We start from the raw sequence: 15,555 nt of genomic DNA on the forward strand, positions 1-15,555 counted from the left end.
ACTCAAGTATATCAAAAGTATCAGAAACACAAACAAAAACAACACAAACACAAAACAAACGGTTTGGTTTGTTTCATAGTTTTAGAGTCACGGTTTCGGTACCGTTGTTGCTATATTTATGGAAAAACTATACTTTCAAATATATATATATATTTTCTCATATTATTTAGAATATTCTAACTACAAAAAAACAGCACAATTAAATATAATAGATTAAAGATACAAATAAAATAAACTGACTTCAGTTTTTTTTTAGGGAGGTCTGGCATTAGTTTTTAGGTACTGAAATTGAATAAAGTAATAATGTAAAACAGCATTGCATTTTGGACTATACATTAAAGATTATTCTTTATTAAAGTTACAAAAGCTTTTTAATCAAGAGCAGTGAGTGATTTCTTCGTTGTTGCTGTTCAATTAATATAAAGACTGTCACTTTAAGAGAATGCACTGATACTGTGTTCGTATTTAACAAGAGTGAATGGTTTGTCCACGGTTTTATTTTATTTTTTTCATCACTGTTTCCATCACTATTTTTTAACCCGGAATGTTCATCCATCAACAGAAACATATATTAACTGAACCCTGATTGTTTTACGTGTTATTTATATTAAACCATATTACAGATGCTTCGTCAGATTTAAGTTGAACAGCGGTCCGAGCGCGTGCCGAACCGAGTGTGGAGAACAGAACGGATCGATTTTTTTCCCCACCCCTGGTAAATATTATGTAAATGTAATTCTGACCGACCTGTTCCCTTACCGGCGAACATGGCTGGGATTTTGCAGCAACTTGCTGCGTCTGTGGCCAGGGCTTTTCTCATTTTTATGCGTTCCCTCTCTGCTCCTCCTTTGCGTTTACGCTCCATTTTTTGCACTATTTTTCAAGATAAAGCCTGCCTCTGTATATAGCCAATTATGCAGCGCTTCGCTGATGTTGGGTCATGTGGTGTCATTTTCACTCCGCGATCGCCTGATTCGTAGATTCATAAGTGCGTCAATTAATTCGCAGTTGCATACACGTCAGTCTGATCGACAGCACAGCGGCAGCCGGCAGGCCAGAATAACCATCAGGCCACCGGGAAATGTCCCGGTGCTCCCGACGGCCAGTCCGCCCCTGAATGCACAGTATTTTAATGCATTTTTGTACTACATTTACTAAGGCCTTGTTTGATGTACTAGTTGAATACTATACAATACACACCGCATACTATTTTGTATGCAACTATGTTGCATGTTTAATTCAGCAAGTGTCCAGTTATCTCAGAAATAATTAACTATTATGGACTTTAATTAAATTTGGAGTTAACCTTTGGCAGTCTGATATAAATAATGGGTCATAATATGGTACATTGCACACTGTGACCAATGTAGTGTTATCCATATATTCAGTGCACACTTAGTATATTGTAGAAGTGGTAGTATGTTAGTATGCTGCCACAAATGAAGCCTGTGCATAAAGTATACAAATTGCCTCTAAGCATGAAGAACTCAAATGACCTGCTGTTTTTGATGAATGTGCTGTACATGGATCAGTCTTTTAGTATTAATATTTTAGATATTTATATTTTTGATGATAGTGATTTATACTTTTTGTTAATAAATGATAAAAAAACCAGAAACACTGAATATTGAAATATTTAGGCTTATTATATATGATGCCATTTTTATCCTCAGATCACATTATGATACATCTAAGAATGTTTTATGCATTATTTTATTAGACCATAAAAATTATTTGAGTTTATTCCCTTTTTTTTTTTTTTTTTTTTAAAGCTCCTGTTGATTATTATATATATATATATATATAATTTTGAAAACCTTGACTATGGTTATTATAGTTAACTAAAACCATTAAAAATGTTTTACTTAATATAATATAAAATGTAATTAAATAAAATAAAGCATAAAAAATACCTTTTTTAATTTCAACTAGTTGCCATGGCAACATTTCTCATTTTAATTTAGTTTAACTTGTAATAAAATAACTAAAACTGAAATAAAAATTAATAAAAACTAGACATTTTTTATTTTTTTAAATAAAAATTAGCAAAGGTCAGTTAGTATAGTGTGGAAGTGGCATCCCAGGTGAAAAAAGAAAAAAAAAAAAGTACACTTCTATAAGTGCTCTATTTTCGCACACTAATGTTGTACTTAAGAAGTACTAAAGAAGAATTTTTAGTATATTAAGATCATCATAAGAATATCTAAGTGTACTCAACTGTGCTATGTTGAGACAGCTTTATGAATCGAGTCATGTGATTTCAACAGTTTGGCAGTTTGATACGCGACCCGAATCACGGATTCAATTCGTAAAGCTCCGAAGCTTCATGAAGCAGTGTTTTGAAATAGATATTGTTAAAAAAAATCATTATTTTGTTATTTTGGTCGCAAAAAAAAAATCTCCTCGCTTTATAATATTAAAGTTGAACCACTGTACTCACATGAACTGATTTAAATATGTTTTTAGTACATTAATGGATCTTGACAGAGGAAATGTTAATCGCTGTGAATGCTCTCTGAGCCATCGGATTTCAACAAAAATATCTTAATTTGTGTTCTGAAGATGAACAAAGGTCTTATGGTGTGGAACGACATGAGGGTAATTAATGAACTAACACTTTAAGAAGTACTAAATAAGAATTTTTAGTATATTAAGTACTAAATTAGTGCGCAAAAATATAGCACTTTAAGTACATTATAGAAATGTACTTTTTTGTCCACCTGGGATAACTTAACGTAGTTTAGTTAGTGTGGTGTGGGAGTGGCAGAGGTTTTTTGTCACAAGGTTGAAATGGAGCCGCTAAACCTCAGTTTTAAACAAACACCGAACAGAGGAGAGTCTGCTGACAAAAAGAAAATGAGACAGAGCTCGTAATAAAACAAGAATCAACATTAGCTTTTTGGAGATTGCGAGAACTCAGGGATTTGAAATGTTGTAAAGGTATTTTAGTGAACAGATAATTTGCCATATGTAGCTCTCTAACACAGTTTACTGAAAAGCATTATCTATTGTGAGGGGTCATTTTATTATGGGCTGTTTTTCAAGGAAGTACTGTGTCTATTAATGGCTACAGCTACAGTAACGTCTTAAGCCTAGCAGTGAATGTTTTATGAGGCATATGATAACCATATTCATCCACACAGTCAAGCAGAGCCGAAGCACAACCAAAACAACGTTCTTCCGCAAAATGCACACAGTTTTGTTTGTTTTTTAGCCCCTAGAGGGCCAACATTTACAGTATATCTCTAAACCATTTTTCCCAGTGTACAGACCGTGTAATAATACACCAGAACCGTATGTTTTAGCTTCACCTTTTTGAAAAGAATTTGTGTATTCAGACATCATGGTCAGAGTGCACATGTCTGTTTAATCACTGATTTCTGATGAAACAAACATCTACCAGCATTGATACAATATGTTATGAATGTTAAAAAAATGCGGTGGATAGAATTTCAATATCAATAAAACATAGAAAAATATTAAGAAACTACAGAACATCACTTAAACTCTGCCTCATACAACAGCTGGTGGATTTTTAACTTGACTGCGCTCTTCTTAGCGTAAGGCAGCCGTCTCAGATACGGCAGTAAACTAAACAAGAACATCTCGTCCTCCAAGTCCTCATTGGCCTCCATCTGCCATTTTCTCTTGCGACCCGGTCCCTGCGATCCCGACGCAGAATAATGCGAGGATCCGTCCAGCATCCCGTGATCCCCTTCAAAGTCCTGGACGCCAAACGACGAGTTTCCGTCCGCTGTCCTCTCCTCTTCCTTGTCTTCCTCGTCTCGGTCCTCCTCGGGCTCGTCCGCGGCCAGCGATCTGGACTGAATGAAAGGCGTGAGAAATGACATCTGCCAACTGTACTTCCAGCTGCGATGGGACGTCCCTGATGCTCGCCTGCGCTGCTCTGCGCGTTTATCTTTGATGAACATGTCCCGTAAGCTCTTCCACCTCCTGCGACAGTCCTCTTCTGCACGGAAAAACAACAAATACTGATTAACATATGCACAAATGATGCATAAAAATGACAAGAAATATACAGTGACGCGACTTTAATCATCGGCACTCGGAATAAGACCAAGTTTATTTGTTTTTTTTTGCACTTTACTGTTTAAGCATATGCATACTTACATAATATAATTAACAATACATTTTAAAATAATAAGTAGCGATTTAAGCAAATGGATATTTAATAATTACCAATAAATTTTACAATAATGAATAGTGATTTATGCACATTTATTGATTATTATATAAATTAAACAAATTACTACTTATTGATTATTGTAAGATGTAAGTACAAGTATATTTAATTAATAATGTAATTAACAATGTTTAAAATAATCAATATGTGGTAGTTGAACCATATGCATACTTAATAATAGAATAAAAAATAAATAGCAATTTAAGCATATGCATATTTAATTATTAATTTAATACATTTTACAGTAATCAATAGTGATTTATGCACATGTATGTTTAATATAATTAACAATAAATCTGACATTAGTCAAAGTAAAAAGTAGTAATTTAAGCAAAAGTATATTTAATTAATAACAATTAAACTTTACAATAATCAGTATGTAGTAATTAAAGCATATTAAATTAATAACATAATTAACAATAAGTACATAGTAAGTTAAGCATATGTTAATTTAACAAAAATTACAATAATCAGTGATTTACGCATAGGTTTAATTAATATAATTACAATAAATCTGACATCAATCAATAAGTAGTATTTTAAGCACAAGCATATTTAATTATAATATAATTACTATTATTTACAATAAATAAATATGTAGTAATTTAAGCATATGTATAATTATTAATTAAATATTTATTTTTTACAATAATTATTTTCGCATAGGTTTAATTAATATAATTAACAACAAATCTTACAATAATCAATAAGTAGTCATTTAAGCACAAGTATAATAATAAAAACTCATTAATATAATTAAACTTTACAATAATCTATACCTAGCAATTAAAGCATATGTATATTAAATTAATGATATAATTAACTATAAATACAGTAATTTAAGCACATGTATATTTAATTATTATTTTAACTATAAATCTTACAATAATCAATAAATAGAAATTTAAGCAGTAAATTTAATTCATTAATATAATAAAATTTTACAATAATATATAAGTAGCAGTTAAAGCATGCATATTAAATTAATAATATAATTAACAACAGATAAATATATCAATTTAAGAATATGTATATTTCATTAATAAACATATAAATGTTACAATAAATCGAGTTATTTACGCATATGTAGCTTTAATTAATATAACTAACAAACCTTACAATAATCAATAAATAGTAATTTAAGCAGTAAATTTAATTCATTAATATAATTAAACATGAGTAGCAATTAAAGCATGCATATTAAATTAATAATATAATTAACAATAAATAAATATAGCAATTTAAGAATATGTACATTTAAGTATTCATTTAATTAACAATAAATCGATAGTGATTTAGGTTTAATAAATATATTATTAACAAACCTTACGATAATCAATAATAGTCATTTAAGCACAAGTAGTATATTTAATTAATAATATAAATAAACTTCGCAATTATATATATACATATAGTAATTAAAGCATATGTATGTATATTAAACTAATAATATAATTAACAATAAATCAATACACAAAGCACATGTATATTTAATATTATGTACTTAAATGTATATTAAATAACATTCTTTTGTAAGTTATGATCTAAATGATACAGAATATAAAAAAAGTATGCATGCACATACATCATATTTGACAGAAATGTCACGAAACATATAAAACTTTGAACATTGTTATAATTTTACTATACAAAAACAAATATGACTGATGCAACTCTGCTTAATATGCTCTCTTTGAGCTTTGCAACTCAAACTTTGGATGAAATCAAATCACACTAGTTACTGAGCAGCTCACCAAACTCAAAACAACTCAGATTTTCATATAATAAAGTGTCAAATCTATCCGAATAACCCATCAAATGCCTTTGCAGCTCAAAAACACGCTCTGTTAGTTATATGGTGATGAAAACAGCATCAATGAGATATTAATTATATCTTTAAATCTGGATTCCTGTTAGCCTACTCTGCAACAAGCTAACAGCAGATAGCTAGCAGTTTAGTAAGCAAGAAACAACTTCAGAAAGCTCAAGTCTTACCTGGTATTTCAACTTGTAGACTCACGGCTCTCCATGCTTTGGCTTTTCTAGCAGCGTCTTTATATGAATTTATTGTAGAATTGTATAACTCGGGATAGTCGGACACCGCTGCTATTAACCTCTCCTCCATTGTTGTTAGCATTGGGCGGCAAATGTTATTAGCTAATAACTGTGTCTTATGAGGAATGAACGATTATTCCTCCAGAGGGCGCTCGGTGGCCCAAGATCCCTCATTCTCATTGGGTTCTATTCAAATTTCAGCACTGTTTTTGTCTTATTACAAAAACTTGAGCAAAAATATGTATAATCTTTTTAATCTACTGTTTATAAGAATTGCGGCGTGCTTGACAAATAAGAAATCTGACTTAGCGGCTTCCCTATACAATTTTGTTAAATAATTCTTATCTAATAATCACAAACGTCTGTGATTGCTTCATCATAAGCAGCGCTGAGAAAAGTAACACGTACCACGTGACAATGACTCATCAACGTCTGCGTCGGTGAACGTTTAATTTAAAATTAAATTAAAATGACAGAATAACCATTTGGACACATCGTACCTGACAAATCAGAAATAAAAATGTTAGATACATATTTTATGTTGCCATTCTAGCCTCTCTATCTATCCCGAGGGGCCTCACGCATGCGCACTCAGTCACAGGCAGCGTCACCGAAGCGCAAGCTGGGAAATGTAGTATGCATAAGCAGCTTCAAATTTAAAAAAGTGTACTAGGCTAATTTAAAACTAAAACAACAATATTTTATGTTTGAAAATGAAGGAACCAACATGAAGCAACCAAGTGAATGCCTTTCATATTTAGTTTAATGGTCATAAATTAAACAGGAAACAACAATTTTAAAATTCACGTTCTTTTAGATCTTCTAGATCCATTATTCATTAGAAGTGTATCCTTCATTCTGCTCTCCTTTATATTGTAGTGTTTCTTTCAGGGTTTGTTGCTCTACATGTGTGGCTCCATACTGTTTGCTCACTATTTTTGACAGATTAATGCTCTCCTCATTCACGCTGGTGCTTGAAGACAAAACCTCTCCTTCCGTTTCATTCTGCACAAACAAAACACTCAAAGTTATCCATTTGTACATTTTCAAAATAGTTTTTTAGATAATGTTAAACATTAACGATAATGTTTAACTATATTATTAGCATCCCAGACCAGCATACAATATCGTTTTGTTTATTGCTGCTGCGGTTTTGTTGTCTGATGCTTTAAACAAAGACTATAGAATAACACAAGACGCGTCACTTGTATTGTTTTGAATGGGAGAAAGTGCAACGCGCAATATAGCGGAAAAAGTCCCGCCTTCTAAATAAGAGCCAATCGCCGACTGGTAAAGTCATCGCGTCACTGCAACGGCCGTTAGAAGCTTCGGTTCCTATAGAAACAGTCAGACGCGCGCCTCCGAAATGAGGCAGAAGAGACGCGCTTTTTCCAGCCTGAAAAATACCGTTTTTAGTCATGATTTGAGCGTTTAGAAACAAAGTTTATGAAACAGTTTTTTAATTGGTGATTTCAAATGTGAAATTTAATCGAAAGCTTGACAAACAGCTTTGGAGAATTTGATGTTTCCCCATTCCAAGTTATAGGAGCTGCACTTGAATGCCCGAGAGGCGTTTCAAAGATGGCCGCCGAGTGTCTTAAAGGGACTTTGCTTTCAATGCTCGAGTTTTTTAAAGCAGGATGGATTCTGATTGGCTGATTCCAACCAAATCGTTCCTCTGTGTTGTTCTTGATATAGTTGTGGTGTAGACTCTGCTGAAATTGTGAGATTGTGTGGTTTTTATAATCAATTAACACTGCTTTTGACATTTTTGTCATCAAAAAAGTCATTCGGTTTAAACAAAATTTCGGGTTTACCGAATTACACTTTTGGTTATACCGAATGACGATATTTTCAGACAATGCTTACAGGCTGATATCTAGCTAGCTAGCAAAAGGACAATCAAACATTTTATATTTAGCAAGATTTTAAAATATTACAACGTTTTCTATGTTTTATAGCGGTTGTACCGAATGACCTGATGTTTCGGGACATGCGTATGATCAAGAGAAAACAAGTTTTTAAATAGTTAAGAGAGAGTCAGTTGTGCTTCACGACCATGTGTTCCTTGTGGTCACATGATATTGAACACATGACTTCCCTTTATATTGGTTACTCTGAATGACATCAATGAAATTAATTTTTCTGGACATTCTTTCTCATAACAAAGCAACGACTTCTACACATAATTTAAATACCATTTTGCACTATGATGATATATAATGTTATAAAATATATACATTTATTACATTTTAAGATATTTCAATCACAAATGAAATGGCTGTATTGGCCTTTGCACGGTTAAAACGAATTACCTTTTGACACTTCAAAAACTTTAAAATACCTTTATATGTCGCAAAATATAATTAAAACCTTTTGGATTCTATAAAAGAGATCTAGTTGTACTTCCTTGGATGTCATATCTTTTTTATTATTAAAGATTTTGGACAAAAAAATGTCCCGTCAGATTATTGACCCTCATGTTAACTACCTTATGTTCTCTGTGATACTGGTCAACAGCATACTGATATTTGGCAGCATTCAGTCCCAGTAAACCAGCCATTTTCTCTCCAAGAAAATCACAAACTATAAAGAAATGAAGTGATTTAATATTGGCATGTGTTGTAAAGCTTAATTACTTTACTTATTGTCTTAATCTTTCTTGAAAAAATACACAGTGATCTTTGAAATAAAAGTGCTTTTTAGGTTATTCTTACATCTCAAAGACGTTCTGAAAATCTGCGTTCCCCAAAACCGAGAATAATCCCTCCATGTCCAGTTTTTCTAAAAGGAAAAATATGAAACAAGCTTATATTATTTTCATACCTGACATAGATTTTAGAAAAAGTCTTTTTGAGTCTGACCTGGTCAGAAGCACTGGGCGCTTGATGAAGCTGATGTTGTTCCTCCTCTTCCTCACTGTCATCCTCTGTCAGAATCTCTCCACTAGAGAAATGAATCACCTGTCGGGGTTTGACGTCTCCCCTCGGCTCCTGCACATCACCATTGTTTTTTATGGAATATTGCAGTATTTATAATAAATTATTTTTCTGTGCACATTATTATTTTATTTTAAATTCATGTTCCTCGTAATCTTGAACCAGAATCTCTTCTCTGATGATGAGGGCGGGGCAACCTGTCACTCACATGAGATGCACCAACCACAACCAATCAATTTCCCACAGACAACATCAAGCCCCGCCCAACATTTGTTCTTGTTTGTGAAGCAGTACCTCACACAATAGGAAAGAAAAGACTAGGGCAACTTCTGTTTCATGATGACTTTTAATTTATAAACTAAAGCAGAATTTTTCTTCATCTTTTCTTTTTCAAATATTTAATAAGTAACATCACAAGTGCATTTAAGCATTGTTTTGTTCACTCCTTTACACTATAAAATATTTAGGCCTAAATTTAAGATTTATGTATTTGAATAGCATATTAATTTAGACCGTTTTAACATAAACTAATACATTTAATGTGATGCATAACTGCCAGTCATACATAAATGAAACAAGCACAAGGCAACATTTCATCACTAAATATATGCATTTGTTTGATCTTACACAAATAATCATATTTTTAAAATGCATATATTCAAATTGCATATCTGTTCATTATGAAAGCAATTAAATTTCAGTTAAAAAAATATGGCTAGTGAAGCAATATTTAACTAGTTGAAAAGTATGAGACTGAATATTGCATTTGAAACAAGTTTATTAGTTTATATCAAAACTGTGTAATCCAAATGAATGGAAATTTTATATGCAAGTTTGGGGTCAGTAATTCTTTTTTTTTTTTTTATTAAGAAATTAATACTTTTAATCAGAAGAAGATTCATTAAATTGATCAAAAATGGCAATAAAGACTTTTAAAATGTTATAAAAATATTCTATTTCAAATAAATGATGGTTTTTTGAACTTTCTATGCATCAAAAAATCCTGAAAAATAAAACGTATCCCGGTTTCCACCAAAATATAACAATCATAAATGTTTTTTGAGCAGCAAATCATCATATCAGAATGATTTCCGAAGGATCATGTGACACTGAAGACTGGAGTAATGATGCTGAAAATTCAGGTTTGATCACAGAAATAAATTACATTTTAAAATATATTCACATAGAAACAGCTGATTTACATTGTAAAAATATTTCACAATTTTTACTGTATTTTTGATCAAATAAATGCAGCTTTGGTGAGCAGAAGAAATATTAACAAATCAAAACCTTTGAACAGTAGTGCAAATCTTAAGCCTATTTTTGAGTGCAGTGTGAAGGTGTGTTTACCAAGGGCAGGTGCTGCAATAAGCGCAAGTACATTAAATAAAGGCCTGGTTAAAAGTTAGCTAAAACTAGAACAATACAGACCTGCTGCTCTTGAGAGAAGACGGCTGATCTAATGATTTAATGTAACTGAGAGAAATCACACTTACGACTGCATGCATGCTGGGACTTTACCAGAACCTTCTTGCGTACAAAAAAATAAACAAAAATCCTCAAATAGTGATTTTTCTTAAAGCATCAGTCGGCAGAAAGTTTCCTTCACCATCACAGGAGGAAGTAAGTTTCGTGTTCACGGATGTTGTCTAACTAAGTTCCAGGACAGACGAAGCACATGTTTGCTGACGTAGACATCTGTAGTTCATAAATGTTGATATACTGGTGTTACGTCCTGGTAGTTCGTGCCTCTGTGTTTTTCTTTCTTCCCTCCTCTTTTCCTAGGCACGCCTACAAGAGACGGTTATTGGTTCGGGAGGCTGCCAATCATCATCAGCCCACGTGACGTCATGCTACCCGCTGCCAATCCTGGACCGGCGCCAGAGTTTAAAAGAGCGGCTTGTTGGACGCGAGGATAGTTCGCTTTGCTCTTTGCTCTTTGTTTTCTGTTTTTGTGCTTGTTAGATCTGCTTGTTAAGTTCCTTCGGTACGATGTCATTCTTACGTTGAACAGTTTTGAGCTGTCACTGTTTTCTTTGATTTGTTCTTTAACTTGTTTTTTTCTTTAAGTATTATTTCGACTGTGTTGCTCCTGATCTTTGGGAACGGACAAGGTAGTATGTCACGTGACGTACATGTGCAACACTTAGTGACTTCAATGTATAGATACACCAGTTAGGAATGAGCGCCACATTTGTATGTTTTGTTTGGGTAGAAAGTGTAGGTAAGTTATGGCGTTTGACGCGCTGAAGACTTGCTTTCTTGTTTTTCTTTTCTTGAGTTAGGTTAGTTTTGAACCTGAGTTAGCTTGGGTCCCTTTTTGGTTTTGTTCTTTTCTTTTCTTTGGCGACTCTCTTTTGTCCTTTTTCCCTGGTTTATTACTTTTGTTTCTTTTTCATGTAAATATTGTCTTTGTTTGTTTTTCTTGTTGTTGTTATTTGTTAGTATTGCATTATTGTATTATTACCCTTAACTCACACCTTTATTTTCTTTTTCCTTGATTGTAAATAAACTCCGTTTATTGGCAGTTTTCGTAGCGTCTTGTCTTTAGCCATCACCACTCGTACGCGCAATGGTCACAATCTCAATGTTACCCCTTCTAACCCTAGACTTAAATTAAGAAGTTGTAACATTTAATGGGGGCTCGTCCGGGATAGTATTTACTGATATGATTCAGTCCCGAATAACTTTATAGTTGTGATCATTGGTGCGTGCGTGTGTGTTGGTTGCGATTGACAAGAAGTAAGTTTTGGAAGTTCTGGCGTTGTACCCATGCGGGAGGTATTGAAGTGTCATTTGCTTATTTGCTTATTGTGCGTTATGGAAGCGTTTAATTTGCAGAATTTTGTTATTAAACCTTCGTTAGAGCAGATTAATTTGTGCAGGAAGCAAGATTTATTGCTGGTAGCTGACCACTATAAGATTACTATTAGCAAACAAGGTCTTAAGAGAGACATAAAAAGTAAATTGTTGCAGTGCCTTCGGGAGTTAAATGTTCTTCCTATGTCAAATCCTATGGATGGTGAGTCTAGCGGGAGTGTACGTGTGGGCGATGTTGCTGTGGCAAATCTCAGCCTTGTGGATGATGCGGATAAGCGGAGTGGTAGAGCTGACGCCGAGGCGGAGGGGATTGCCGATGCTAAGGCCAGCTTGCCACCGTTTGATCCATTTTCTCCCAGTTCTGTTGATTCAACAGACCGGGCGCGACTGAAAGTCCGCTTGGCTCGTTTGCAATATGAGGCACAAGAGAAAGCCGATGCCCGTCAGGCCGAGCTAAATCTGCGGTTGGAGATACGCAGGCTCGAGATTGAGGCTGACAAGCAGGTGAAGCTGCGACAGCTGGATCTAGAGGCAATGAAGGGTGCTAACGGGTCAGCCGCGCAGTCGGATCCAGGTCAGTTTTCTGATGTTTCTCCGCAGACTGATCCATCGCAAGTTACATTTGACATAGGTAAGCACATTGTATTAGTACCACAATTTCGAGAATCTGAAGTAGACTCCTATTTCAGTGCGTTTGAGCGCATTGCTATTTCTCTTCGTTGGCCTAAAGAGGCCTGGTCTCTATTAGTGCAGTGCAAGTTGATAGGTAAAGCTCAGGAGGTATGCTCTACGTTGTCTCTAGACGAGAGTCTAAACTATGATTCTATGAAGTGTGCTATTCTTCGTGCTTATGAGTTAGTTCCTGAGGCTTATAGACAAAAGTATAGAGGACACAGGAAAAGTTCTGTCCAGACTTTCGTGGAATTTGCAAGGGAGAAAGGGCTCTTGTTTGATAAGTGGTGCACAGCTAGTAAGGTAAGTGATTTTAACGAGTTAAGAGAGCTTGTATTGCTTGAAGATTTTAAAAATGGCTTGCCCGAGCGTGTTGTGATTTATCTTAACGAACAGAAAGTAACTTCGTTGTCGCATGCAGCAGTATTAGCTGATGAGTTTGTCTTAACACATAAAAGTGTCTTCCCTGCTGCACGTCCGGAAAAGTCACAGTTTGTTCTTTCTCAAAATTCGGCTGCACGTTCTAAGTCCACCCCACCTCTTAAGGAGGATCGTGAATGTTTTTATTGTCACAAACGTGGACATGTGATTGCAGATTGTTTGGTTTTAAAACGCAAACAGTCCCAGCCTAAGAGTGTAGGATTTGTTAAAACTGTTAAGCCGATTGTTTCATTGCCTGATGAGAGTAGAATTGATGACAGTTACCGACCTTTTATTCTAAAAGGGTTAGTTTCCTTAACTGGCAGTTGTGAGGATCAGAGAGAAATAAGGATGCTCAGAGACACAGGTGCAATGCAATCATTTATTGTAGCAGATACGTTGCCGTTGTCTGATGATACGTTCTGTGGTTCAAGCGTCATTATACAAGGCATTGAAATGAATTGCGTAACGGCTCCTTTGCATCGCGTGCATCTGCAGAGTGAGTTATGTACGGGATTTGTGAAAGTGGCCGTACGTCCTTCACTTCCTGTACAGGGTGTTGATTTTATCCTTGGCAATGACCTGGCCGGAGGAAAAATAATGCCTGTTTTAGAGGTTGTTGACAAACCAGATATGTTTTGTCGGTCGGAAAAGGTATCTAGTACTTATCCTGGCGTTTTTCCCGCATGCGCTGTTACTCGCTCACAGTCGCGCAAAGAGGGAAATCTAGTTGACTTGTCTGAGTCGTTCTTCCGTCCTCTTCTTGCTGGTGATGAATCACTGGATGCTGCTGTCGATACACAAAAGCAGTCAAATAAAGTTAGTACAACTGTGTCTGATGTAGATACATTAAAACTATCTGTGTCCAGAGAGAGAATAAGTGCTGCACAGAAAGAGGACAAATCTCTCGTTACGTCTTTTAATTCTGTTGTACCTCTTGATGTGGCTAAGGATAAGAAAGTTGCATATTTTGTTGACAATGATTTATTGATGAGAAAGTGGTGTTCCAAAACTAGGGATTCGGATTGGGATGTTGTACATCAAGTTGTTGTCCCATCTTTGTATCGTCAGCATGTTTTATGCTTAGCGCATGATCATCAGTTCGCAGGACATTTCGGAGTTACAAAAACTTACAATAGGATATTACAACACTTCTTTTGGCCATGTTTAAAAAAAGATGTTGTTCAGTACTGCCGTACGTGTCATACCTGTCAGATCGTTGGGAAGCCAAATCAGGTGATTCCACCTGCTCCTCTGTCTCCTATTCCAGCTATTGGGGAACCCTTCGAGCATGTAATCGTAGACTGTGTTGGACCTCTACCTAAAACTAAATCTGGTAACCAGTTTCTGTTAACCATAATGTGCGTAGCCACTAGATTTCCAGAGGCAATTCCGTTAAGGAAAATCACCGCGCCTGTTATCATCAAAGCGTTGGTGAAATTTTTCTCTACTTTCGGACTCCCTAAAATAGTGCAGACTGATCAGGGCACAAATTTTTTATCAAGGCTTTTTAACCAAGTTCTGGAGACTTTGGCGATTTCTCACCGTGTGTCAAGTGCTTATCGACCACAAAGTCAGGGGGCACTTGAACGCTTTCACCAAACACTTAAGTCTATGCTTAGGAAATATTGTATGGATACTGCCCGAGATTGGGATGAGGGAGTACCTTTGGTTTTGTTCGCAGCCAGAGAGACGGTACAAGAGTCTCTTGGTTTTAGTCCAGCTGAACTTGTTTTTGGACATCAGGTAAGGGGACCTTTAAAAGTTCTTAAGGAAAAGATTTTAATGACTGATTCGAGTCCGTGTACTAATGTGTTAGATTATGTTAGTACTTTCCGAGATCGCTTACATACTGCTTGGTCGCTAGCTGAGGAATCTCTAGCTAATGTTCAAAAAAACATGAAGCGCAAGTTCGATCGAAAAGCAATTGCGCGATCTTTTGTGCCTGGTGATGAGGTGCTCGTTCTTTTACCTGTTCCTGGATCAGCTTTGTCTGCTCGTTTCTTTGGTCCGTATGTTGTTAAAAAGAAAATGAGTGAGACTGACTATATGCTTTCCACCCCTGATAGGAGACGTCAAACAAGAGTGTGTCATATAAACATGTTAAAGGCTTACCATGCCAGAGAGAAATCTGAAGCTCCGGAACAGACTGCTGGGCCCGCTGTCTCTTCCGTCGCGATAGCTGTGGAGCTGACGCCCACTCTTGATGTCTCGGGTGCTGACGAGGATGGTGTCGTGTTCCGTAATGCCCCTCATCAGTGTGTACGGTTAGCAAACTCTGAGATATTACAAGATCTCTCTTCATGTCTTGTTCATTTAACCTTTGCTCAAAAATCTGATATTGGTAACCTAATCTCTGATTTTAAATCTCTGTTTAGCGATGTACCAAGACAAACGAATGTTTTACAGCACGATATTGTTGTGGATGGTGCTCGCCCTATTAAG

The 15,555-nt window shown here is 35.2% G+C and overlaps 2 protein-coding genes across 2 annotated transcripts; both read right to left on the reverse strand.

Moving 5' to 3' along the window:
* Positions 1-3,407: 3,407 nt before the first annotated feature.
* Positions 3,408-6,341, reverse strand: LOC137018630 (MADF and BESS domain-containing protein). The gene is made up of 2 exons (XM_067383319.1): positions 6,200-6,341; positions 3,408-3,970 (listed from the first exon to the last, which is right to left on the reverse strand). Exons 1-2 carry the CDS (start codon positions 6,339-6,341, stop codon positions 3,498-3,500), a joined length of 615 nt encoding a protein of 204 aa, XP_067239420.1. The 3' UTR covers positions 3,408-3,497.
* A 669-nt stretch (positions 6,342-7,010) lies between these two features.
* LOC137018631 (protein FAM177A1) lies at positions 7,011-10,906 on the reverse strand. Its single transcript, XM_067383320.1, has 5 exons — positions 10,695-10,906; positions 9,124-9,252; positions 8,977-9,043; positions 8,751-8,845; positions 7,011-7,264 (listed from the first exon to the last, which is right to left on the reverse strand). The coding sequence occupies exons 1-5, from the start codon at positions 10,704-10,706 to the stop codon at positions 7,091-7,093; spliced, it is 477 nt and encodes a 158-aa protein (XP_067239421.1). The 5' UTR covers positions 10,707-10,906; the 3' UTR covers positions 7,011-7,090.
* Positions 10,907-15,555: the final 4,649 nt, after the last annotated feature.

Source organism: Chanodichthys erythropterus, chromosome 4, assembly GCF_024489055.1.
Source record: "Chanodichthys erythropterus isolate Z2021 chromosome 4, ASM2448905v1, whole genome shotgun sequence".
NCBI lineage: Eukaryota > Metazoa > Chordata > Actinopteri > Cypriniformes > Xenocyprididae > Chanodichthys > Chanodichthys erythropterus.